Source organism: Malaclemys terrapin, chromosome 1 (genome assembly GCF_027887155.1).
Source record: "Malaclemys terrapin pileata isolate rMalTer1 chromosome 1, rMalTer1.hap1, whole genome shotgun sequence".
Classification (NCBI taxonomy): Eukaryota; Metazoa; Chordata; order Testudines; family Emydidae; genus Malaclemys; species Malaclemys terrapin.
Genome location: NC_071505.1, coordinates 50480586 through 50504880, shown reverse-complemented (window position 1 = coordinate 50504880; position 24295 = coordinate 50480586). Strand labels below are relative to the sequence as shown.

The window sequence follows — 24295 nt, the reverse complement described above, 5'->3', positions numbered from 1 at the left end:
CCTCTTGAGGCCTCTCAAGAATCTGACCGATATGTCATGAGAGAACACCATCTGACCTTGGATTGGCAGGTGGAAGGCAGAGATGGCCGCGAGATGCACCCTGATTGGAGAGTGTGCTAGACCCTGGTTCTTCAGATGGAGCAGGTAGTCTAGGATAGACTGTACAGATGAGCACGACGGAGAGATAGCGCACTCGGACGCCCAGCGGGAAAACCTCAGTGGCCAGGGAAGTCACACTAGTGGAAGGCTTTCTACTTCCCAGGAGGACCTGTTGGACCTCATGAGAGCAGATCCGCTTCTCTGAGTTCAGCCTCGTGGCATCCATGTGGAGAGGTGGAGGGGGTGTGGTTGGGAGGTAGGAGACTCTGTGGTTCTGAGACAGCAGGTCCAGATGGTTGGGCAAGGGCCAGAGAGGGCCCGTTGCCAGGTTCATCAACATGCCAAACCAGCGCTGGTGCGGCCATGCCAGGGCGATCATGATAACTTGTGCCTTGTCTCTCTTGATCTTTGCCAGGACCCTGCCGATGAGCGGAATTGGTGAGAACGTGTACATCAGGTTCCCTGACCATGACAGGAGGAAGCATCGGAGAGAGAGTCTTTGCCCAGACCCTGCCAAGAACAAAAATGATGGCATTTTCTGTTTTGTCTTGTGGTGAACAGGTCCACTTGGGGAGTTCCCCACCTCTGGAAGATCATGCAGGCTACCTCCAGGTGGAGCAACCACTTGTGAGGAGAGGAGAAGGACCTGCTGAGGTGATCCACCAGCGTGTTTCTGGCGCCGGGGAGATGATAAGCTTCTAAGTGGATCCCGTGGCTGATGCAGAAATCTCACAGACCATGTGCCTCTTGGCAGAGAGCCAATGAGCATGCTCCCCCTTGCCTGTTGATGTAGAAGATCGAGGCTGTGTTGTCTGTTAACACTCTCACCACTTTGCCAATAAGGTGCGATAAGAAGACACTGCATGTGAAGCGGACGGCTCTGAGCTCTTTGACGTTTATGTGCAATGTCATCTTCTTCACGGACCACATGCCCTAAGTCTGGAATTCACCGAGTTGCACTCCCCAGTTGAGGTCCGAGGCATCCGATATCAACTCAATATTTAAAGTCATAAGTATTGGCTCTATACTGTCTGTAGTTCAAACTTGTGCTATGCTTCTGGGTGACATCCCAGACAAGTTGGTGTCAGCTCTGCCTAGCCTGCTTGATGGCCCATTAATGACCATCGGCTATACAACTGACCCATTGAAAGAAGGCAGAAAAACCTTGTGACTCAGCAAGGAATGCAGGGACATGCCTATGGACAGAACTCAGGTTTTTCCAGGCCATGTGATGGACAGCTTGTCTTTGGGACATAGAAAGCAGAGACCACATGGCAAGACACTATAAAAAGCTGCCACAGCTCCTCCATCTTCTCTTCAATCCTGCTTCATACTCTGGAGGGACTTTGCTACAAACGGAAGCTCTACACAAAGGACTGATGACCCATTCCAGCTGTGGATGTACTCCAGAGACTTGATTTAAACCTGTAGTTTATTCTGTCACTGCTATAAGCCTGAACCAAGAACTTTGCCATTACTGTATGTAATTGATTCCATTTAACCAATTCTAGCTCTCATCTATATCTCTTTCCTTTTATGAATAAACCTTTGATTTTAGATTCTAAAGGACTGGCAACAGTGTGATTTGTGGGTAAGATCTGATTTGTATATTGACCTGGGTCTGGGGCTTGGTCCTTTGAGATTGAGAGAATCTTTTTTCTTTTACTGGGGTATTGGTTTTCATAACCATTCATCCCCATAACGAGTGGCACTGATGGTGATACTGGGAAACTGGAGTGTCTAAGGGAATTGCTTGTATGACTTTTGGTTAGCCAGTGGGATAAAACCAAAGTCCTCTCTGTCTGGCTGGTTTGGTTTGCCTTAGAGGTGGAAAAACCCCAGCCTTGGGCGGTAACTGCCCTGCTTGAAGCAATTTGTCCTGAACTGACACACACTTGTGTCTCACCAAAGCCAGCACTGTTACAAGGGGGTACTAGAAGGAGAGCTTTTGTCATCCCTAGAAGTTCATAGCCTGTGGAAGTCAGATTTAGTTATTAGATAGTTGCTTTCAAATGTGATTCTGTCTTAATTCATGGGAAAAAAAGGAAGAGCTCAAGGAGGTGAGAGCTTTAAAATCCCTTCTTTGAGTTAATTGAGCATATGGGGAAGGATAGCACACCATATAAATCTAAGGGATTAATTATATTATGTGCAGATGTCTCAGACCTGTAATATTATGGCTAAAACAAGATTTCCTTATGATCACACAAACTGAATAACAAGCCAACCATTAAGAGAGGGAGGCTGAACACTGCTCACAAGAAGGATCCCACAAATCAGACTTTTCTCTCTCTTGACCCCACAAAGGGAATTGGATATAGACCGAGACACACTTCTGTGGTCATTCCAGCTGTGAAGAGTTCTGGCGACACATACTGAAGCTTAGACCTCTCTACTCTTAGAACCACCTCTGAAAATCAGAGGGAAAGAATGCATATGAATGTGCGTGGTAGAATAAATGAGTATAAACACATTACACAAAAGCTGTATATTGTGATTCAGATGCTACAAATCGGACTTATATTCCAGTAATGTGTGCTGTACAAACAGCCAAAAGTTTATAAAACTTGTATAGAAGAGCACACTAGTACTTTTACAACCCAATATCTTTCATTAGAACAAACAGTTATTTAAAGGTCGTTTCAAGTACCGTTCAAAATGTCTGGCTTGCTTGTTAATATTCAATGTAAATATTTATATACTAAACAACTGTGGTACTCTGTCTATGAAGGTGACTTGGAGCTGCTAAGACCTAAATTCAGGGTTTAAATACAACTACATGGAGTTTAACTCTGCATAATGCTTTCTGAGCAGTCCTGGAAAGAGGACTCTGGCCCGTGCTTCAGCACACTGTTAAACTGAGGTGCAGGAAAGTGCGTGTAGCTGTAGTTGTACAGAATCTGCCCCAATATCCCGCTTACACTTAGGGAATACATTTGCAGTTAGACTTCATGGAGGATACTTCCACATCATTCCCTTCTCCTCGCCGGCTATAGTCTAGTGAGCTGCACAGGACTTGAATAAGGTTGAGATACAAGTGGCTTTTCCTGTCCATCAGAATCTACCTCCCCATTTCCTAAATGATGTGGGGTTTTAAACTGTTTTACATGTGCCCTGGAAAGAGCATCCTGGGGCCCCATCCTGTCAGACTTCAGTGTCATAAAAACGCACTGTTTTATAAAAAAAACATGCATAATTGCTTTCAGTGGTAAAACCTCCAAAGAGAAAAGGAATAATGAAGATAGAAAATGAAGGGCAATTATAGTTCAAAAAGCACCAGTAAGGGAACGTGTTTTCAGATTTGGCATGTTCAATGCAGACACTGCAATTTGTGCTACAGAGTCAGAGCTGCTCTGTACACCAAGCCTATTATTTAATAATTCAACTATGATGTCTTTATGAGCACTTTATGACTTGAGCTAATTGAGCTTAACAAAATACTAAATTGCAACAAAAAGAAAGGAAACAATAAAATAACGGATGTTTCCAATATGAAATGACTATATACGTTCCCTAATATTTCAATTGATCACAACCTCAAAAGCGCTTCTGAAGAAAAGAAGCTTAAAGAGATGAACAAAAATGAAAGAAGAGCTTAAAATTTTAAAAAGTCCACAGCATTTGCAGTGACCAATCTTCTGCATGAATTTCACTCTCTACAGTTTACTGTTCTGTCTACCAATGTGGAACTTGTCGTGAGTAGAGTACAGTAATTATCTGAGTACAATAAAAATCTCATTTACACCAGTAAAGACAGACAAAAGTTATGTGATTTCAACACAGAAGTATGCAGACAACTATTGAGCACACTGAAATCTATTTATCCATGTATACATAGACAACTTTCAAACGAATCTGCACAATACTTAGCTGTGAAACTGAACTGTGAAATTTCTCCAGCAGCTGGCTACAGTACTGCTGTATTAGAACATGTTTTTCATAATATGTTAGTACATCACTTTGTCTCTCACCAGGAAGATAAGGAAAAATCTAATGAGGAAACAATTATTTACAACAGTCGTAGACAATGTGACAAAGCAGCAGCAGCTCATTAACTCATACATGAACAATGAGCTGTAAATACTTCCCTTACTGGGAATTATCTTGTCCTCAGTAAAGCTACATCCACGGTTGTCATTTATATAATTTTTAAAATATGTTATTTATTTTAAATTACAGAAGACCCCACGCTGACACACCAAATAAATAAAATTAGCTAGCAGTCCATAATATTTAAATTTGACTCTTTCATTAACATACATGTAAAATTGATATTTACATTATGGTGTCTGAGTCATTTGGCAATAAAACTTCCCAAATATTTACACAACAATCATGACATTTTTTTATTAACCTACAGATTCTGTACATCCAATTGCTGGATTTAAGTGATTTGAAATACTGATACTGAAAGTCAGATATTTTAACAGGTAGTAAAAGCATAAGAATAGTTTATCAACTGCCAGATTTTAGACACCAATTCAGGAAGCATGTGCTTAAATCCCATTGACTTCAATAAGATTTAAATTAGAGTTTAAGTGCTTTCCTGATTTGGAATGGATTCAAGCATGTTCTTTCTTGAATTGGGACCGCGATATGTCTCTAGTTTAACTGTCTAAGAGTGCAAGGATACAGCTTTATAACAGGCAAAGTAGTCCGTATTAAAAATCCGCAGTGAGTCATGAGGACAATTTATACCACTGTGCATTTCAAGGTTTTGGTCAGTAATAATATCAAAGTAATAATGTTTCAGGTCATTATGGTTTTAAGTTTGGTTTTCTTTCAAAGAGATATTGGCTATATAAATTCTATTACATTTTTTTTAAAAATCATATTTATTTTATACAAACAACCAATGATTAGGCTAGACCAGATAAAATTGTGATCAGCATCACCACCAGTTATTTTACTATGTTCACACCTCCACATTCATATTCAATGCTTTATCCAGCCTTTCTTAACACACGTTTAATCACATGCTGTTAAAAATACCATTTAATTTTAGTAAAACCTTTGAGCACCTCACATCATCTGCATCTGTGCAGCTACTTATCTGCCCCTTCTTTTTCATCAAATATACATACAAGAGACTGGTCAAACTATCTACCATATGGAAAGTGTCAGCCAAGTTACATGAGCCTTTGTTGTTAAAAGCTGCCATTCTAAATAAACTCCCTAAAAACTCCACTGATCACACCTTACTTTACTTAGAGCCTGATTCTCCACTGCATTTCATCTTATGTAGTCATTTGCACCTGTGCAAAGTTAGGATTAAATTTGACCAAATCACCAAATTACTAGGCATAGGCAGAAATGACTTCCAAGGCATAGAAGAACAGACCAGTGGGTTGACATTTGAGAATTGTTGAAGTACAGAATTTCTTTGGAAAGGAATCAAAAATTAAATTATTTCAATTTTTTGTTCTTTCTTTTTTTTTTTTTTAAACCTACCAGGCATGATAATATTGGAAAAACCCAGCTTCCTTGTTATTGATACCCCATGAGTAAACATGGATGTGTAATCTCTCCTAATTTGTTCAATGTCTCCATGAAACAGTTGAAGAGAAACTGCCAGACCTGGAAATGAAGAGAAGAAACAAGAGCCATAAGAATGGTATAATGCAACATTAAGTCTAAAATCCATTCAAACGGAAATACGATATTTAATATTAGAAGGTTTGCATAATTCATTACGATCTTTCTAATTCAAAGGTCAATAACTCTAAACCATCTCAGAAATTGTATACATTTGGGAAGGATAAACATTGTAGAAGAATCCTCCATGTAGAGAGCCAGATAAGCACTAGACAGCCATCCAGCCATACACAAGCAGTAACAAGGTGGCTATCATTGGTCTGTAACTGAGGCAATTACAGCAACTCAAACCTTAGCCAAACAGGCCTAATAAGACCTTACAAGAACACACTGTGACATTGCACTCCATGTGTTTTATGAAAATATGCTTATGAATGTGAATATAGTATAACTGGAATATGCTTTATGCAAAAGGTCTCTTGTAATGTACCATAACAAAGATTATAACCTACTGAATATATTCCTCCTATTTGTATGTATGTATAGTTCTTGTATCTGAAGCTAGAAATATGAAGTATAACTCTGAGGTCCTATTGTAATTATGCAAAGTGTGGGCCATTAATGGTGGCTTAGAATCTTGATGGCTCCCTTTGACTAGGACAATTGGTTGTGATTGGGTTTATTTACCTGCAAGCCTTCCTGTGTACGTGTGGGCAAGCCCGGGGGTAATGAAGAATGAGGTATCACAGGATACTGGAATCCATCTTAAATCTGGTACTTTTCCATTTAGAAAGGGGGGTGGGGACCCAGAGAGATGAAAAAATTCCGGCCTTGTGCCAAAGCTATAAAAGGGGGTGGAACAGAACAAAGGGGACTGCCGGTCATGAGAACACCCCTGCTTTCCACCTAAGATGTCTGCTGGAACTAACAAGGACTGTACCATGGGAAAGCATTGGGCCCAGACTAGGAAGGAGTCTAGTCTGTGAAAGAAGCTTATTGGGACATCTCTGAGGGTGAGATTTTACCAGTAATCAGTTTCTTAATGTTTTAGGCTTAGACTTGCATGTTTTTGCTTTATTTTGCTTGGTGACTGACTTTGTTCTGTCTGTCATTACTTGAAACCACTTAAATCCTACTTTTTATATTTAATAAAAATCACTTCTGTTTATTAATAAACCCAGAGTAAATGATTAATGCCTGGGGGGGCAAACAGCTGTGCATCTCTCTATCAGTGTTATAAGGGCAGACAATTTATGAGTTTACCCTGTAAAAGATTTATACAGAGTAAAACAGATTTATTTGGGGTTTGGATCCCATTGGGAACTGGGTGTCTGGGTCCTGGAGACAGGTGACCCAGTGAGCAGTTTTTGGTTAAAGTCTGCAGCTTTGGGGGCGTGGACCAGATGTGGGTCTGTGTTGCAGCAGGCTAGCATGTCTGGCTCAACAAGGCAGGGTTCTGGAGTCCCAAGCTGGCAGGGAAAATGGGCTCAGAGGTAACTTTAGCATGTCAGGTGACAGTCCCAATGGGGTCTCTGTGACCGAACCCATCTCACGCACTTCTGGGAAATATCAATTATTAGTAATACTTTGCTGCCACTTAATCTTTTCATTTGCTTGTTTATCAAATGAATCACCACCTAGTCTTACAAACAACTAGAATTCAGTATGTATCTTAAAGCAGTAGGACAAATGCATCACTCTCCCCCTTGCCAATAGATAGCCACATGTTGGAGAGCCCAAGAAAAAATGTGCATATGAGAAAAAAAATTAAGGTGCAGAGTCACAAAAATACCAATCTTGATAAAGGTTCTACAGAGGTATTTCTATAATTAAACTGAATGTTTTTATCATTACATGTCACAAAGGTATTTGAATATTCATCAAAATAAAAAAAAGTTCTGATATCAACATTTACATAATAGGAAGTCAAAACATTGTTCTTGAAAGGCATTCATTCTCTAAGAAAGTACTATACAAAGGGAGAAAATACATTACTGCTTGCAGTGTCCTGAAAATTTAATAGAAAAGCAGATGCAAACAAAATACAGTCTTGTCTGATACAGAGCAAAAGATATAGCGGTTTTGAAGGTGACTACTTTGTGGAAGAATGTGGGACTCTCAATGAACACCTGTTATCATTACGTATGGCTACATCACCAGTGCACTTCTAATCACAGCAAAGCTTATGAAACTCTTGCTATTAAAACCAAAAGCTGAAGGTAAATTAGAACAATGTAAGAAAACCAAATCCTGCTACTTTTCTGTTTAAACACAACATTGTGTGTTGAACACACTTTAACTCTCATAATGGCTAAAGTTATAAACAATTATTTTTTCAGTATACCTCTACCTCGATATAACGCTGTCCCCGGAGCCAAAAAATCGTACTGTTATAGGTGAAACTGCGTTATATCGATCTTGCTTTGATCCACCGGAGTGCACAGCCCCGCCCCCTGCGGAGCACTGCTTTACCGCGTTATATCCGAATTTGTGTTATATTGTGTCACGTTATATCGGGGTAGAGGTGTATGTTTAATTCACTCTAACAGAGGCTCTGTTCTGTGTGCTGGAAGACATGGTGCTCAAGGGTTAATGAGTACAATATACTACTCCCCTTCCAATGAAATAATGGTTCTAGAAGAAAGGAGTGCCTCACCTTTGGTAATTTCAGTATACAATGTAACAATGTAACTGGAAGCACCATGCTTCATCATAGCTGAAATTAACAAAAAGGATATGTTTGCTTTTTGGTTATTTCAATATAATCATTGTGACAAATGTCAGGATGATACAGCTTGTAAGGATTAATCCTCCCTGATCTCAGCAAAACTTATTTTATGTGTCAACAGACACACACGAATGCAGATAGGGACAAATTCCTGACCTACATTAATAAGCAGAAACAAGCAGATTAACCTAAAAAGTCATGAAGAACCTTAGAAGATAAAGGAAGGCACAATAAATAAATAAATATACACACATATGACAGCAGGGCAATCATTCTATGGGGTTAGGATTGCCCCACTGAACAGTTTATTTTGTAACTGATCATTTTGTGGTTGTTGCACCATTACCTACAAAATCTGGTAGCAGCTACGGTCAGTCAGAATACTGGACTAATCCAGTACAGCAATTTTTATCTTTCTTCTATAGTTTATTATTTACAATAACAATTTATTATTTTGATGAAGTGTCAGCTATGGGGTGTGTAGTGCCTTTGAGCAGACAATTTCCGATAATATTTATGTAGTGTTCTTGTAGTCGTGTCGTTCCCAGAGAGACAAGGTGGGTGAGATAATATCTTTTATTGGACCAACTTCTATTCGTGAGAGACACAAGCTTTTGGGCTTACACAGAGCTCTTCTTCAGGTCAGCTCTGTGTAAGCTTGTCTCTCTCACCAATAGAAGTTGGTCCAATAAAAGATATTACCCTCATCCACCTTGCTCATTAATACTTATGGCAGTTCATTTTGGTATTAATGAGTGACTAAATCCCTTGAGGTAAAAGTGCGCTTGCACCTTAGGTTGTTACATCGCGCTAAATAGCAAATGGTTAATATGAATATGCTCAGCTCACCAATGGGCTTTTTCATTTACTTTGATTTAATTTGCAAATCACCACCACAAAAGACTGATGACATCCACTCCATTTCTAAGGTACTGCTCCCATTCACAACAAAGCTACAGGAATTGGTTGTCTCGGTCATAGACATTTGTTCTGTAGGAACTGTACTGACCAACCAACTCATTTCATATAAGCAACTGAACAGCTGTGAAGGGGTAATGATTTCAGTTACTATCAACCTGGACCACATGACAAACCATGATCTAGAGAGATAAATTTTAGCCTGTTACCAAAACCTCATTCTTTTTATATATTAAGAAATATTTCACTAGTTTATCAAAGTTTTTTTTTTTTAAATTACAATGTTGTCTCCTGGGAAACCTAAGAGATATTTGCCATGAACCCAGATCACATCAAGTAGAAGAACAGTGTTAAAAATAAATCAGATATTGTACACTGCCAGGGGTCATGTAATGTTGTTATCCTCCCTAAACACTTTAAGTTAAAGTTCAAGACCTTGAATCCAATTAGCATTTAAAGATTTCTACAATCTTTCTTTTTCATTTATCTCACAGATTTGCTTTGGAGAATTCTATTTTGCTCATAAAAATGAGATTACAAAATATCAATAGCAAAAGCAGTTTTAACCAGGGAATGGAACTGATTGTCAAAGGAGTGTATACACTGACTCCTGCAAAAGACGACACGTCTTACAGCAATGTGTTTTACAGTGTTCACTGTTTCAAACTGAAGGAATCATCTTCTGATCTACAAAAGCTTAACGAAAAACTCTCTAAGGCATCTATCATTTAGACACACACAAAGATATACAATTCAGTATTTTTATTTTGTGTAGTATCTTTCATATAAACTATACCCCAAAATATATTAGAATTAAATAATGCAAAAGATAGTATTTAAACACATAAATCACGTGCTGTATGTGGCAAGAGATTTTAAAAACAGTAGACATTGTATGGTAAATACATTCAAACATGCAGTAAATGCCAATAAGAAAGAGAAAGAGAAAAAATTGGAGGCATAGGCAGATGGGAGGAAAAATATGTTTTAAGATAAAATCTGAAAAAAGGGAAGGAGAGATACAGATAGGTCAAATGGAAGAACTTCTAAAGAACAAGTGTAGTAAGCTTATACTAGGGGACTCAGCTGATAGATGAGAAGAGAAAGTAGAAAGGTGAGAAGAAAGAGGAAATATTAGCAAGGTAAACTGTACCACATCCATGAAGAATTTTAAACACAAGGAAGGCAATTTTGAACTAGTTCACAGCAATTAATGCATATGAAGACAGAAGTGACACGAATATGGTGTAAAGGTGAACTGAAGCATTATGCATGGGCTAGAGAGCTGAGACTTTTAGAGTACATCTAATACTGCAGCTGGGAGTATGCCTCCCAGCTTGGGAAGGCAGCCTCTGCTCAAGCTAGAGCGCTAAAAATAGCAGTGAGGATGTTGTGGCATGGACAGCAGCACAGATTAGCTACCCAAGTATAAGCCTGCCCACAAACCCCGGGGCCATACTCCAGTGGCTAGCTTGTGCATGCTCTCAGCTGCAGTGTAAACGTACCCTTAAGAGGTTAGAGGTAAACAAATTGCAACAGTCAAGGCAAGAAGAAAATAAGGCATGAATGAGGATTTCAGAAGGAGGGTCAAGGCAATAAGTTACATGGGCAACATAGCTGAAAGTTGTGATAAGTTGATTTACAAACATGGGAGAGAAGAGGAGGAGATGTCTCTAAATATTTAGCTGAAAAAGTTGAGGACAGAGCCATAGCTTTCACTCACCCAGAGAAAGGTGAACAAAGGCACCATAAGATTACACGGTATCTGAACTGTACATTCAATAAGACTAAGAAGGAGAGAAGCAAGTTAGAAAAAGCATAGTGGCTGAGATTTAAATTTTGTGATTTCCACACAGGAGGCATCTTAATACAAAGATGGAACAAATACCAAGGAGGAAGCAGTGTGATCAATATAAATGATAACCATGACAGGAGGGAAACAAACATTAGCGCATAGCTCTGGGGGTACTTTAGGAGGATGGACTGCTGCACAGTATCGAAGGGACTAGAATATAGGGTCCTCTTATAACTCAAGTTAGTTGACTGTCAGTGAACTCAAGCCAACACCTTTTATAATCTAGGCACCCCCACAGAGTTTGTTTGTTTGTTCTAGGACATTAACATTTTAAAATGTTATAACTCTAGTTAATTAAAACAGGACCAAAAATCCTAGTCTAGGCATTGTGCAAGACAATGAGAAGCCATGAGTAGCTGGAAGAAACAAGATTTTTAACTACAATTACAATGTGCTATAGAGTTGTTTGTTTCTATGCTATGGCCAGAGAGCAGGGGCGTGCACAAGAGGGAGCAACCAGGGACACATGCCCCTCCCCCAATAATTGGAGGGGGCACAGAACTCCTCCAACCCCGGGGCCGCAACACGGGGACAAAGGTTCTCTTGCCCCAGGGCCGCAGCGGGGGCCCCGGTGCCGCAGCAGGGGCACAGAACGTGCCCCTCCAAAAGCAGTCAAATTTAAATTCCTGCGCACACCCCGCCAGAGAGAAACTCAAGTTGCAATTTATCAAAATTAGTTTTATGTGGAAGGATTAGAAAGATGAGAGAATATTACTTTTCTGTGAAAGGAAGTTTCAGTGACAAGACAGTAATGTGTCAGACTTCAGGTGAGGTAGGTTATTAAGAAGAGTGTGGTCAACAGCAGATTTGAGAGAGATGAGGAAGATACCAGAAAAAAAGGAATGCAGTCGTGTTAAGAACTTGGGGCATAATAGTATGATACTATTAGCATTTCACCTCTGAAAAGTTTGTTTCTGTCTCAGATCATAAATGCCATGTATCTGATGGCTTCATATCAATCCCCACTAATCTATGTCCCTCCCACCCCCACTCCCACCACACAATCATCAGTCAAGTCCACAGAGGCTCAGTGTTAGTAAAAACTGGAGTGAACCTGTTAGAACTGGAGTGCATTGACAACAGGGTGTTGCAAATTTTACAAAAATCCCTGCAATGTGTTTAGCTCTAGCTAACACAATCAGTATCTCAGTAGTCCCCCATAAAATATACATAAAGTATATCTTTGGTATTCTTAGAAAAATGGTCGCTAAAATGTGCAAAGAAACCAATTAATCCACCTCCAAAAATGAGTACACTATTTTTTTTCCTTAAACCAAATCTCTTACGTTTTTATCCTCCTAATATTTAACACAATAAATGTACATTAATATCACTCTTTACAAGAATCCAGTTGCAAGAATAATACTACAAATAATATTGTATGGTATTGCAAACAGTTTTTCACTCCTTTCACTTGCAGCTTCAAGAGATTTCTCCCCATTTAGTTACATTACAATTTACCATAGATTATTATTCCCATTCAGAACAGAGATGATGTATAAAATAGACAAGTTACTGAATGAGCATTCTACATTTTCATTAGGTCTGTCATTTTACATTAGACTGGTTCTGATTCTGCAGTATTGATTCCTGTGTGTAGCTGTGAAGTGGAGAGAAAGGAAAACTGTATCCGTTATGTCCACAGTCTATTCACTTATGTTTGAGGTTTTCTGAATAAAAAGTGTTTACATTCAATTTCTATCCACAAGCAACAGAAACTCCTAGATCATATTAAGAGAATGTCGAGCAGCTGCTCAGGAAGCTGACATGAAAAACTTGGACCGACCACTAACCAGCTCTGCTTGTTTTTTAGAAAGGTAATAAAATCAGGCATCTGTCCAAACAAAGCTCTCAAAAGATTTTAAAATAACTCTGAAAGCACACAGGTGTTTGCATTTCTGACAGTGTTTAAAGTGTCCACATTGCAATGGCATAGATAACAATGAGCACAGTTGGTATCTATCCTGTCACTAAAATTAACAGTGTGTCAATTCACTGCAGTTTAAAACAATGGAAAACAGAGGGTGTACAAGCCCTGTGAGTTTCGATTCACAAAGGAATTCATGAACTAAAGTACTGTTCAAGTTTGGGGGGCCGGAGAGGAAGCCAGCCAACCCCTGCAAATTCACTTGAAGGCAGGAGTCTGATTAATCTGACTTGTCAAGGAAAAATCCAACCGCTTTCCCTCTGTTCCCAGCCTTTGATGTCTGAGTGAGGATTCTTCAAATCGCTGGTACAGGAAGGGAGGTTCATTGGCTTTCCAATTACTTTTGACCACGTGGCCTGCAGCTCATAAATGAGCTGAATACTTGTACCTAAGGCTCGGTTTCAATTGGATGTGAATTCTGTCAAGCCCTCTTAAAGTAAAGTAGCTTTTTTCTACTTCTATTTTTTTCTATTTCTTCCTAACCCCACAGAATGATGGCCCTGCTGTCATATGTATGCATATTTATTTATTGTGCCTTCCTTTATCTTCTAAGGTTCTTCATGACTTTTTAGGTTAATCTGCTTGTTTCCACTAATTAATGTAGATGAAAACAAAGACTTCCATGTAAGTGGTGTTTCACGGTAACAAGAGTTTATGCCTGGCATTTCTTCACCCTGGAAATGGTGGAGCCTTATTTCACCACCTGGTAACTGCAAGAAGCACTGACTGATTAGGATCTGGAAGATCCTAAGGCCAGAAGTTCAAGGCCAGAAGGGACTATTATGATGATCCAGTGTGACCTCTCGCGAAGGACCTCTCCCATTTAAGCTTTTCTGAGTAGATCCCATAGCTTCTGTCTGAGCAAGAATATTTTTTAGAAAAAACATCCAGATTTAAAAGATTTCACATAATGAAGACTCCACGATGTTCTTAGATTTGTTCCACAGATTAATTACCCTCACTGTTAAAAAATTGTGTCTTATTTCTAGTCTGAATTTGTCTAACTTCAGCTTCCAACCATGGAATCTCAGTCTGCCTTTTTGCACAAGATTCAAGAGCCATCTATTATCAGACATCTCTTCCCCACATACATACTTGTAGACCATCTTCAAGTCACCTCTTCACCTTCTCTTAGATAAACCAATTAGTTATGTTAGTCTCTCACTGTAAGGCACGTTTCCGAGACCTCAAATCATTCTTGTAGTTCTTTTCTTAACCCTCTCCAATTTTTTAACATCCTGTTTGAAGTGTGGATACCAGAACTGGACACAGTATTCCAGTAATGGTCTCACTAATGCAAAGTTTAGAGGTAAGCCCACATTCTTACTTCTACTTGCTATTCCTTTGTTTATACATCTAATCCTCTTTTTTTTTTTTTTGCCTCTCAATTACAGCACTTCACTGGGAGCTCGTGTTCCTTTTAGTTTTCTACCATGTTTCATAAGTCCTTTTTAATGCTACTGCATTCCATGATACAGTACCCCATTTGTAAGTCCACCACACATTCTTTGTTCCTAGACATATGACCTTGCAACCAGGTCACTCTATATAAAACTCTCTCCACATCCTGCTGAGAACAGCTGCACATGACCGGGTGATAGGAACTCCTCCTTATACCTCCAATGGATCAGTGGCATCTTTACTTCAGACAAAGCAGTACTTGGCAGGTGATATCGCTGCATTCAAACTTCCCTAGAGTTGACAAGCTAGCACATTTTTAAACATTACTGTCTTTATCAACCCTATGTGATAAATGTATTAATGAACATGTTAGCAGATATGTTTTAAAACAGGTCATTTTGCCCCAATCTGGGAACCAGGTGGATTTATTTTTCCATGCTAATTTCAAGAGTAGTATTCTACTTTCTACATTGTCTACCTTGCTCTACTGATTACAGACCTTCCTTTTCTTTTAATGAGACATACAGTATGTAAAGTCTGATACTCACATTCTATTGTTTGAGATACAAAGTCAAGACATCGGAACTGAACATTAAAATGAGTTTTTATGCATTTTATGTTAACTAAAATCTATACCTAATCTACAAAATACCCAACCTCACATTTATAAATACTTTATGTATCTTTCAATTGCAATTAAGATACTAAAGCCCCAGAAGGGAATATCTGCTATTTTCTCCTTCATTAAGTGAAGCTCTGTCAGCTTTCACATCATTGTACTAGAAATATTATATGAAGCTATTTAATCTCCAGTTATTACTTAAATATTTTGTTTCACATAGAAGTCCAATCAAGATTTAACTGAGACCTAAAGAAAGGCTTAGAAACATATCCCCACAGCCAAGCAAGCCCAGAGATTTTTGGTAATAATTCTGTAGGTAAAACCTTATAGGCATGTTTATTAAACTGATCATTTAAAGCTTCCTTAGTGCTAGCTATTCCTTCAATAGATAAAGTTAAGCAAGTCAGGAGCACTATGCAATAGTCACCAGCAGAATGAATTTGAGAAATGAAAAGGCTTAAAAAACTTCACCAGTAAGACATCGCCAATTATTGAAAAGCTGGAGGACTGCAAGGATGAAAATGGGAATGAGCTTTTCTCATTCTGTAACCTTGCCACAAAACTTCAGGCTTTAAATTGGGAGCCAGGGCTGGGTAAATCACAGGCACAATGCAGCGCAGAGGTGAACAGTAAGCCATCCAGTGTCGCTATTATGCAGATCCCCCTTAAAATCTCACATAAAGGCACACATTTTTCACCTTATGTAGAAGCAAGAAAAAGTGTATTCACAAATACTTAAGACTGCAGTTCAAGATGAAACTACTTATTATTGAAGCCAATCTCTCCCCAGCAGCCTATTAGTGGAGCCATACTACATAGCCAGGGTAAATTAAAGTTATCTTCTGAAAATCACTTTTAGTATACAAGCAGCCTTAACTTTTTCAGGCACAACATGTTGGTATTATCAGAATAACACAAGGACTGGCTCACTGAACCTGCCTTGAAGAATTAGTATCAGTATCATCTTTGTCTCACAGTAATATGTTCCCTCAGTAGACTAGTCTATTTTGACTATTCCCGCACTCAGATACTAGTTTATTTGTTGTTAGTTGTAAAGCTATATTCGCTACTTGAAAAAATGAAGGGAGACAAAGTACTCTAAAACTCCTGTCTAAAAACTGTCAACTCTAATGCGGCTTTTTTCTACTGCAAAGTTATCATTCAAGCTAATTTAGCAATAATTTCCCTGCAAAGTTCTCTATAAATATTCAATCTTGCAGCCTTCACATTTATTGAGAACAAAGAAAGATGCTTTTATGCCTTGTGTACTTATATCAAAGCATAATATCTCAGTACTGCTCCTACTTTAAATGTATTTCAAATAGCAGTCTTCAGCGACAACTAATTCTTAAACACATCAAAACATCATATACATAATCCCCTTGTCACAAAATATAACGAAGGATTAAACTGGCAGATTAATAAACTGCCACAGAAGTGGCAAGTAATTAAACAAAAGCACTCTACTGTATAAATGCTAGCAATGCGTCAGTACAAAATAAGCTTCAGGAGCTCTGTTGACACATCTGTGAACCCTGGCAAGAATCATCAGACTCACTACAGTAGTTCTGTTCTTTTGGCTGAGAGAGGACACAGAGGGTAGGTTTGGGTGATTACTCATATGCCCAAAGGGCTATTTTATATGGTGCACTAAATTCTCATGTGTCATCCTTTCTGTTCAATGAGTATGAAAGGACATCAGAGGAGATAGTATGGGCCATGGGGTCTCTAGCCAATAGGAGAATGACACTGAGCTATAAGGGCCCGATTCTCTATTGTATTCTGCCACCTGCATGCCTCTTTATGTCATACAAAGGGTGGAAAGCTGCTGCTCCTGAGTGCAGGGGGTGCCTCAGCAGCTGGCCTACTGTTTTTTTAACCCCCCCCCCCAGCACTGTTGTGAGCATAAGGTGTGAGCAAGGGATTAGTTTTGGTGGAGAAGAGAGGGAACAGCTGGAGCACATTGCTCTCCAGTGATTCTCTGCTTCCTGCTGCCTATATGCGGTGACAAGAAAGAGTGTAACTTAGAATTGTGGGTGACGACTCTGACACTGGGTGGGTGGGGGCTGGGCACATCAGCTGCCCCAGAAAATGGAACCTCTCAAGTGTCTCAGAGCCACCTTTACCACCCAAACCCCTCAGTTGCAGCACTGAGCACAGGAGCAAACAATACACAGTTGGGACTTGAGTATGTCTAACCGGCAATAAAAACCCTGTGGCACCAAGGCTCATAGGCCCACAGGACTTGAGCTGAGGAGCTAAAAATAGCAGGGTACATGTTCAAGCTCAGGCTGGAGCCCGGGTTCTCAGACCCACCCCCCTCGTGGGGACTCAGGGCCTAGGCTCCAGCCGAAGCCTAAACACCTGCACTGAAATTTCATAGTCCTGCAAGCCCGAATCAGCTGACCCAGGCCAGCTGCAGTCATGCCGTGGGCCTTTTATTGCAGTGTAGGCAAACCCTACTTTGTCAGACCTGGCTGATGCAGCAGACTGGTTTGCCCAGTGCCTTTCCTGGATTGGGGTTGAGAGGAGAGTGAGCTGGCTGGGATTTAAAACAAATAAAGATTAAGGTGATGCTGATAAATTAGGACAAAATGAACTGAGATGACATCAGCTCCCAAATCAAGGGACTTTGCTCTACTTTAGTTTCTCAATCCTGTGGATCGTCAGCTGCTTCTGGATGCCAAGATAGTATCCAAGCCCAAGAACATATTTATTTTTCCAGAATGCTGTGACCTTTTCCTTTGTATACTTTCCCTTTCCGTAGCCCATTATGACCTAAGCCTTTGCCATCTACAAATTAGATACCTGAAAAACACCCTACTGAGAGCTGGGCCTTTCAGCCACTCAAACTTCAGATGGTGCAACATGAAGTTGCCTACTTGTTAAGCAGTTTTGCTATGACTAGGATAATATTATGCCGGTACTACATGACCAGGACTAGCTTCAGATTTTATTTTAGATGCAGCTTAAGGTATTAAGTTTTAATGTTGGGCTATTTGGGTGGTATTTAACAGCCTCTGATATGTAGGAGGTCAGACTAGATAATCTATGGCCCCTTCAGGTTTTCAACTCTATGAAACCTATACATCTTTAAATGACTTAGATCCTAGACTCCTCCATGAATCCTCCATCTGGATTCCACCGCTTTCCCCATATGATACCACGGAAGTTGAATTCAATGGAGGCACTTAAATTAACAGGGAGGCACTTAAATTAACAGTCCCCCAACTTAAATAGGAGGGATCAGAGACAGGATATTTCCAGAGAAGGGTCCTCCAAGTTACACGTTCAAGTTTCTCTTATTAGTTTGAAAAAACAAGAATTTGTTGTTCTTTAGATCACATTTCAATGCTTAGTTTCAGAGTAACAGCCGTGTTAGTCTGTATCCGCAAAAAGAAGAACAGGAGTACTTGTGGCACCTTAGAGACTAACAAATAAATTTGTTAGTCTCTAAGGTGCCACAAGTACTCCTGTTCTTCTTATTTCAATGCTTGTCTTTTCGAACAAGATTTGCTGGGGAAGAGATGGCAGGGACTAAGTGGATGCTAGAAGACAAGATAGCAGCGTCTTTGTTTTGGAGGATAATCTGGGCAGGGTTTTCAGTGTGGACACGGATTCATTTGCTGATGTACTCTGTACAGAGCTCCAGATTTTCAGTTGTATCAATTATACAATTTCTTCTGACTGCTGCAAAACCTAGTACAATTACTCTACCAAGTAACTAAAGGGCCACTGAATGGATTCTGTTAGCAAGTCTGGTGTAATTTACTTGAAAATGGAATTCATAAACACACATCACTAGGGGACCAATCATGAATGGTACCCCAAATACCCATAAATCATCCTGAGGGCACCCATCACCTCACTGGTTAAGGCCTCATGTGCACAAAAAGAGAAACAACTAATATATTATCAGAAGGTGCACAAACTAAAGAGTGGGAGAGGATAAAGTAAACAGGCTAAAACTGATATAATACTGAATATTACCATAATATTCAGAATCTACCTACACAAATATGTGTGTGTGTGTGTGTGTGTGTGTGTGTGTGTGTGTGTGTGTGTGTGTGTGTGTGTGTGTGTGTGAGTGAGAGAGAGAGAGAGAGAGAGAGAGAGAAAAAGTATAAATGGTCTTAAAAGTTAGATGCACAAGAGGAAAATGTTCAGAAGCTAGTGTAACGAATGCATCCACCTTTATCTGACTTTGGCAGCAATATGGAAATAATGCTTTCCACAAGAATGAATGATACTTGAACAATTTTTTTAACATATTCTCTTGTTCATAAGCTTCCTTATTCATCATGTCTCGTTGTTGAACATAGACGACTGAGGCTAAAACAAGACAGTATCACCCAATTCATGTTCTGATTTCCCCTACAGTGGAAAGATCAAGTTACTGCACAGTTACCAGGGGAAAGAGAGAGAATTTACTAGGGATGGTGAGTCTCATCCCTCTCTTCAAAGCAAACCTTTAAAGTTTGGGGTTGGTGCACTCTCTTCCACAACTCAACCAGACCAAGCCTTGGCTTTCTCCCTCAACACAAGTCACCTCCCCATTTAGGTCTCACACCCTGCCCCTCCCATTTCTCTTTCTCCCTCCCCCCCATATTTAAAGATGATTTCAGGATCCTGCCTAATCCTAGCCCCTGCATGTTCGTCTTGGACTACATATGCCCCAGACTCATGCAAGATGATGAAATATTTGTTTCGAGGTTTCAAGAAAAACTCTTATCTTGACCCCACAATGCAGCTTTGAAGATAGATGGTGCCAGAAGACTGAAAAAAAAATTTTTTTTTTGGACGAGTCCTACTCAAGCTGAAAGGAGGAGGAAAACCCTACAATTTTGGACTTTTATCCGATCTAAACCTTGAGGTCTGCCCATCAATTCAAGTTAATGTATAGTTAACACTGTTTCAACAGTTACTATGTAGTCATTGCATTACTGCCACAAAATAACATGCTGCTTCTCAGTAATCATGCAGTTAAGTTGTGTCACCATTGTAAATCTCATTAAGAGCACTTCAAGATACTGGGATAGGAAAAAATCTTTCCCCCATACTGACTATTTCTGTGGAACCCCTTTGACAGAGGCCAAAGTTATAAAGTAGGGTGGGAGAAAAACGAGTTCTCACTCTGAGGTTGGTTGCAACATGCCAGAGGCAGCTTTATTTTCTTTAACACTTGCAAGGGGAGAGTACTCACAGGCAGGGGTTCCCCTCCCGAGGCAGGTCTCCGTTAGATAAACAATTAAGGCAAGCATTTATACCTTTTGTAACATACAGTAATGATCAACAACTGCATTTTGTTTATACATATTCCTTTCTGATATCTTACTTTTCTCAGCAATTTCTGCTACAGTCTGCATTCTATTCTTATCTAACACAAGGTCGAAAAACAGCATCTCTTACAGTTATTTTCCACTCGTCCAGGCCCTGCTCGGAAGTCTCGTGTTATTAGCTGTTCGAGTTAGCCTGACTCTTGCTCTTCCTGGAAGACTAAACTGTCTGCTCTTTTCCCAACTTCCACAGTGGCTAGTTAAGTTTATAATCTTCACCACCAGTATTTTAATCTGTATTGGATTTAAATTGATTTTCTTCCTCTTGGCATTAGCAAGTCAAAAATTGATTGTGTATTTTTGCCCCCTAGTCTTATCTCTCAAGAGCAAAAATATTGCATCAAGAGCATAGGAATTTTAAGGGGCTTTTATTAGAGCATCAAAGTTGGCATCTGCACAACTGTTGAACCTTTCCTGTCTGATCCTAGGCAATCCATTTCTGTCTTCTGCATGCAGATGGATTTAGTCTGTGTAAGGGAGAGATATGAAAATAACAGTCTACCTCAGAACTTGCTGAGTTATTTCACATTGATAAATGAAAGCATTAAACAGATTTAAACTGTATGCTGAAAAATGTCAAATCAAATCTATTCTATTTCTGTTTCTCTTTATCTAGCTATTTTAGGTACTTACATGGCCTCTGTCACCACAGTGTCTGAATGCCTCTCAATCTTCAGTATACTTATTGTCACACCATCCCTGTGAGGTGGGGAAGTGCTTATCCCCATTTTACAAATGGGAAACTGAGGCAGAGACACATTATGTACCTTGTCCGGGATCACACAGGAAGCTTGTGGAAGAGGGGGGAAGTGAATCTTCCAGCCCAGGCCAGTACTTTGGCGACTTGACCATCCTTCCTTTCATCATGCCGCATCTCAATTTTTAAAAAGCTGATCACATGTAACTGTTTATTAATGGATAGAAAACATCAAATGTTTTTAGGCAGGAAAAATGTACTATATGGTATATTCTCACACCAATATGAAGGTGTTACTGTTAGAGGAAAAAAATCAATATTTATAAATTGGAATTACAAATTGTGCTGCTATTCTTTTATATTAAAATCACCACCTTTAGTTATAACCAGAATTTGGCCTTGTTTTGCACATCTTTTATATTAACTGTATCTCAAGCCATTTTACAATTCAACAAGTTCACTGGTTGTGCAGTGAATCTGTAGTAAAATGAGGCAGCTATTACTTGAGCAGTAGCAGGTTACTTGGGCCCTTGGGTATCAGTGATTGTTTTATTAAGAAAGAGAAAAGTTAGTGAATGCATTAGAGTTTATCCCTTGTTCTCCCCAAAAGGGAGTCTGGTTTCAAGCCTCATACAGAGAGTAACATCTGCAGCAGCTCTGCCCATCTTACCTAGCACTGAAAAGAGGGTTTTTATCAAATGCTGATACTAAGTCTTGGTGTGAGAGTCAACCTTCTTGACAAGAGGCTAGTGTTCTATCATCTGAAACATACTATTGTCTAATACTTTGATAGTATTGTAATAACTATGTGTATTACTTTACAATTATTATACATTTTTACTCCATTTTATGGCTATTATACTAATATTTAAAACTTAGGTAAAGTGTGGTCTCCTTTTCCAGATTTACTAGACACTTCACATTTGTAACTTCAGGCAAACTCCTAAAAATGATCTGAAAAATCTTGTTAATGTTCTGTAAAGTATATTTACAGTGGCCTTATCCAAGTAGCTATTCAAGTTAAAACTGAAGAAATGGGGTTCCGCGGATAAAGAAAAGATAACATGGCAAAACACAACAGAAAATAAAAAGGCAAAACACAACAGAAAATAAAAAGTAGCAAAACTGTATATGATTTGAGACTAGGCAGTAAGTAAATCAATTTTTTCTGGTAGTAAACACAGATAAATATTTTTGTAATTTTCATTGGTACATCACGTAAGACCATTCATGTGGATAGATATGGTTTCCTCATAAAGCTCCTGCTTTCCTTCAAAGATTTTTTTTTTTCAAAACTGGGCAGAAACCATCTGCTACTTTTAATGCAGGAAATGGATTACAGCCAAAATACTTTCTGATAATTAACCCTTCCATGGCAATTGGTACAACAGGTAATTACAAATGGTAATTACTTAGCATTGGATTGTTCCACTATTACCCATATTGAATAGTAATTACTCCAGGAATAGCATAACTGAAAGTAAGGTAACTACTTGCCCCTATCTTTAGGGCCTGGACTCAGATGTTAGGCAACTAGACATTTGGTCAGCATGTTGATTCCTGACAGCAGCCACAGGGCCAGTGCAGAGCAGGAGCTTTGATTAGGGTTACCATACGTCCTCTTTTTCCCGGACATGTCCGGCTTTTCGACAGTCAAACCCCCGTCCGGGGGGAATTGCCAAAAGGCCGAACATGTCCGGGAAAATGGTGGCTCTGCTCCTCCCCGACTCTTCGGCTCTGTTTAAGAGCCGGGCTGCCCGAGCGCTACCGGCTTCGGGCAGCCCCCGTGCCTCCAGACCCTGCGCCCCCAGCCGGGTACTTCCCCTCCCGGGCGGCGCAGGGTCCGGAGGCACGGGGGCTGCCCGAAGCCGGTAGCGCTCGGGCAGCCCGGCTCTTAAACAGAGCCGAAGAGTCGGGGAGGAGCAGAGCTGCCACGGCTGGAGGCTCTGCTCCTCTTCGGCTCTGTTTAAGAGCCGGGCTGCCCGAGCGCTACCGGCTTCGGGGAACCCCCTTGCCTCCAGACCCTGCGCCGCCGGAGCCCGGGAGGGGAAGTGCCCGGCTGGGGGCGCAGGGTCCGGAGGCGTGGGGGCTGCCCGAAGCAGGTAGCACTCGGGCAGCCCGGCTCTTAAACAGAGCCGAAGAGTCGGGGAGGAGCAGAGCCGCCGCGGCTGGAGGCTCTGCCCTCTTCAGCTCTGTTTAAGAGCCGGGCTGTCCGAGAGCTACCGGCTTCGGGCAGCCCCCGTGCCTCCGGACCCTGCACCGCCGGAGCCCGGGAGGGGAAGTGTCCGGCTGGGGGTGCCCGGTCCGGAGGCACGGGGGCTGCCCAAAGCCTGAGCGCTACCGGCTTCACGGTTTGCCGGGCAGCCTCCAGATCCTGCGCCATCGGCTGGGCGCTTCCTCTCCCGGGCTCCAGCTGCGCTGGGGAAGCGCCAGCTGGGGGCGCAGGGTCTGGGGGCTGCCTGGCAAACCCTGAAGCCGGTAGCGCTGGGGCAGCCCTTTCCCCCTGGCTGGGAGTGGGAGGGAGGAGGGGGCGGAGTTAGGACGGGGAAGGGGCGGAGTTGGGGCAGGGCTAGGGGTAGGGAAATGGGCGGGGCCAGGGCCCGTGGAGGGTCCTCTTTTTTTATTTATTAGATATGGTAACCCTAGCTTTGATCTGCATTCTGTTACCTGTGTTGCTTTAGCACAATGATAGGTGGAGGGATAGCTAAGTGGTTTGAGCATGGGCCTGCTAAATCCAATGTTGTGAGTTCAATCCTTGAGGGGGCCACTTAGGGATCTGGGGCAAAATCAGTACTTGGTCCTGCTAGTGAAGGCAGGGGGCTGGACTCGATGACCTTTCAGGGTCCCTTCCAGTTCTATGAGATAGGTATTACTACCAGATAGCTAAGCCCCTTCATTTTCCGTTTAAACTGATTTTTACCAAAAATTTCCCAGGTTTTACAAAAAGTATTACTCGTTTTTTTTCTGATTTTCACCCTACTTTTGTATGATTCAAATATATAAAAATAACTTATTTTATTAGGAAAATACAATACATTGCATGAGATACATGTATTATGATAATACATTAGTCTGGGTGTATATGCAAAGTTGCCTGTTGAAGTAAGACTATATATTAGTCTAGAAGATACATACAATAAACAAACAGGCGCGCACACAAGTTCTGAAGCGTGTGCA

General features: G+C 40.6%; 1 protein-coding gene across 4 annotated transcripts in view; it reads right to left on the bottom strand.

Annotated features, from left to right (window-relative positions):
* DOCK4 (dedicator of cytokinesis 4) overlaps nt 1-24295 on the bottom strand; it is a 421656-nt gene that overhangs the window by 174881 nt on the left and 222480 nt on the right. For all 4 annotated transcript variants that reach the window (XM_054024160.1, XM_054024176.1, XM_054024169.1 and 1 more), the window contains exon 13: nt 5551-5676. In XM_054024160.1, the coding sequence (XP_053880135.1) occupies nt 5551-5676 (126 nt within the window). The remainder of the gene's footprint in view (nt 1-5550; nt 5677-24295) is intronic.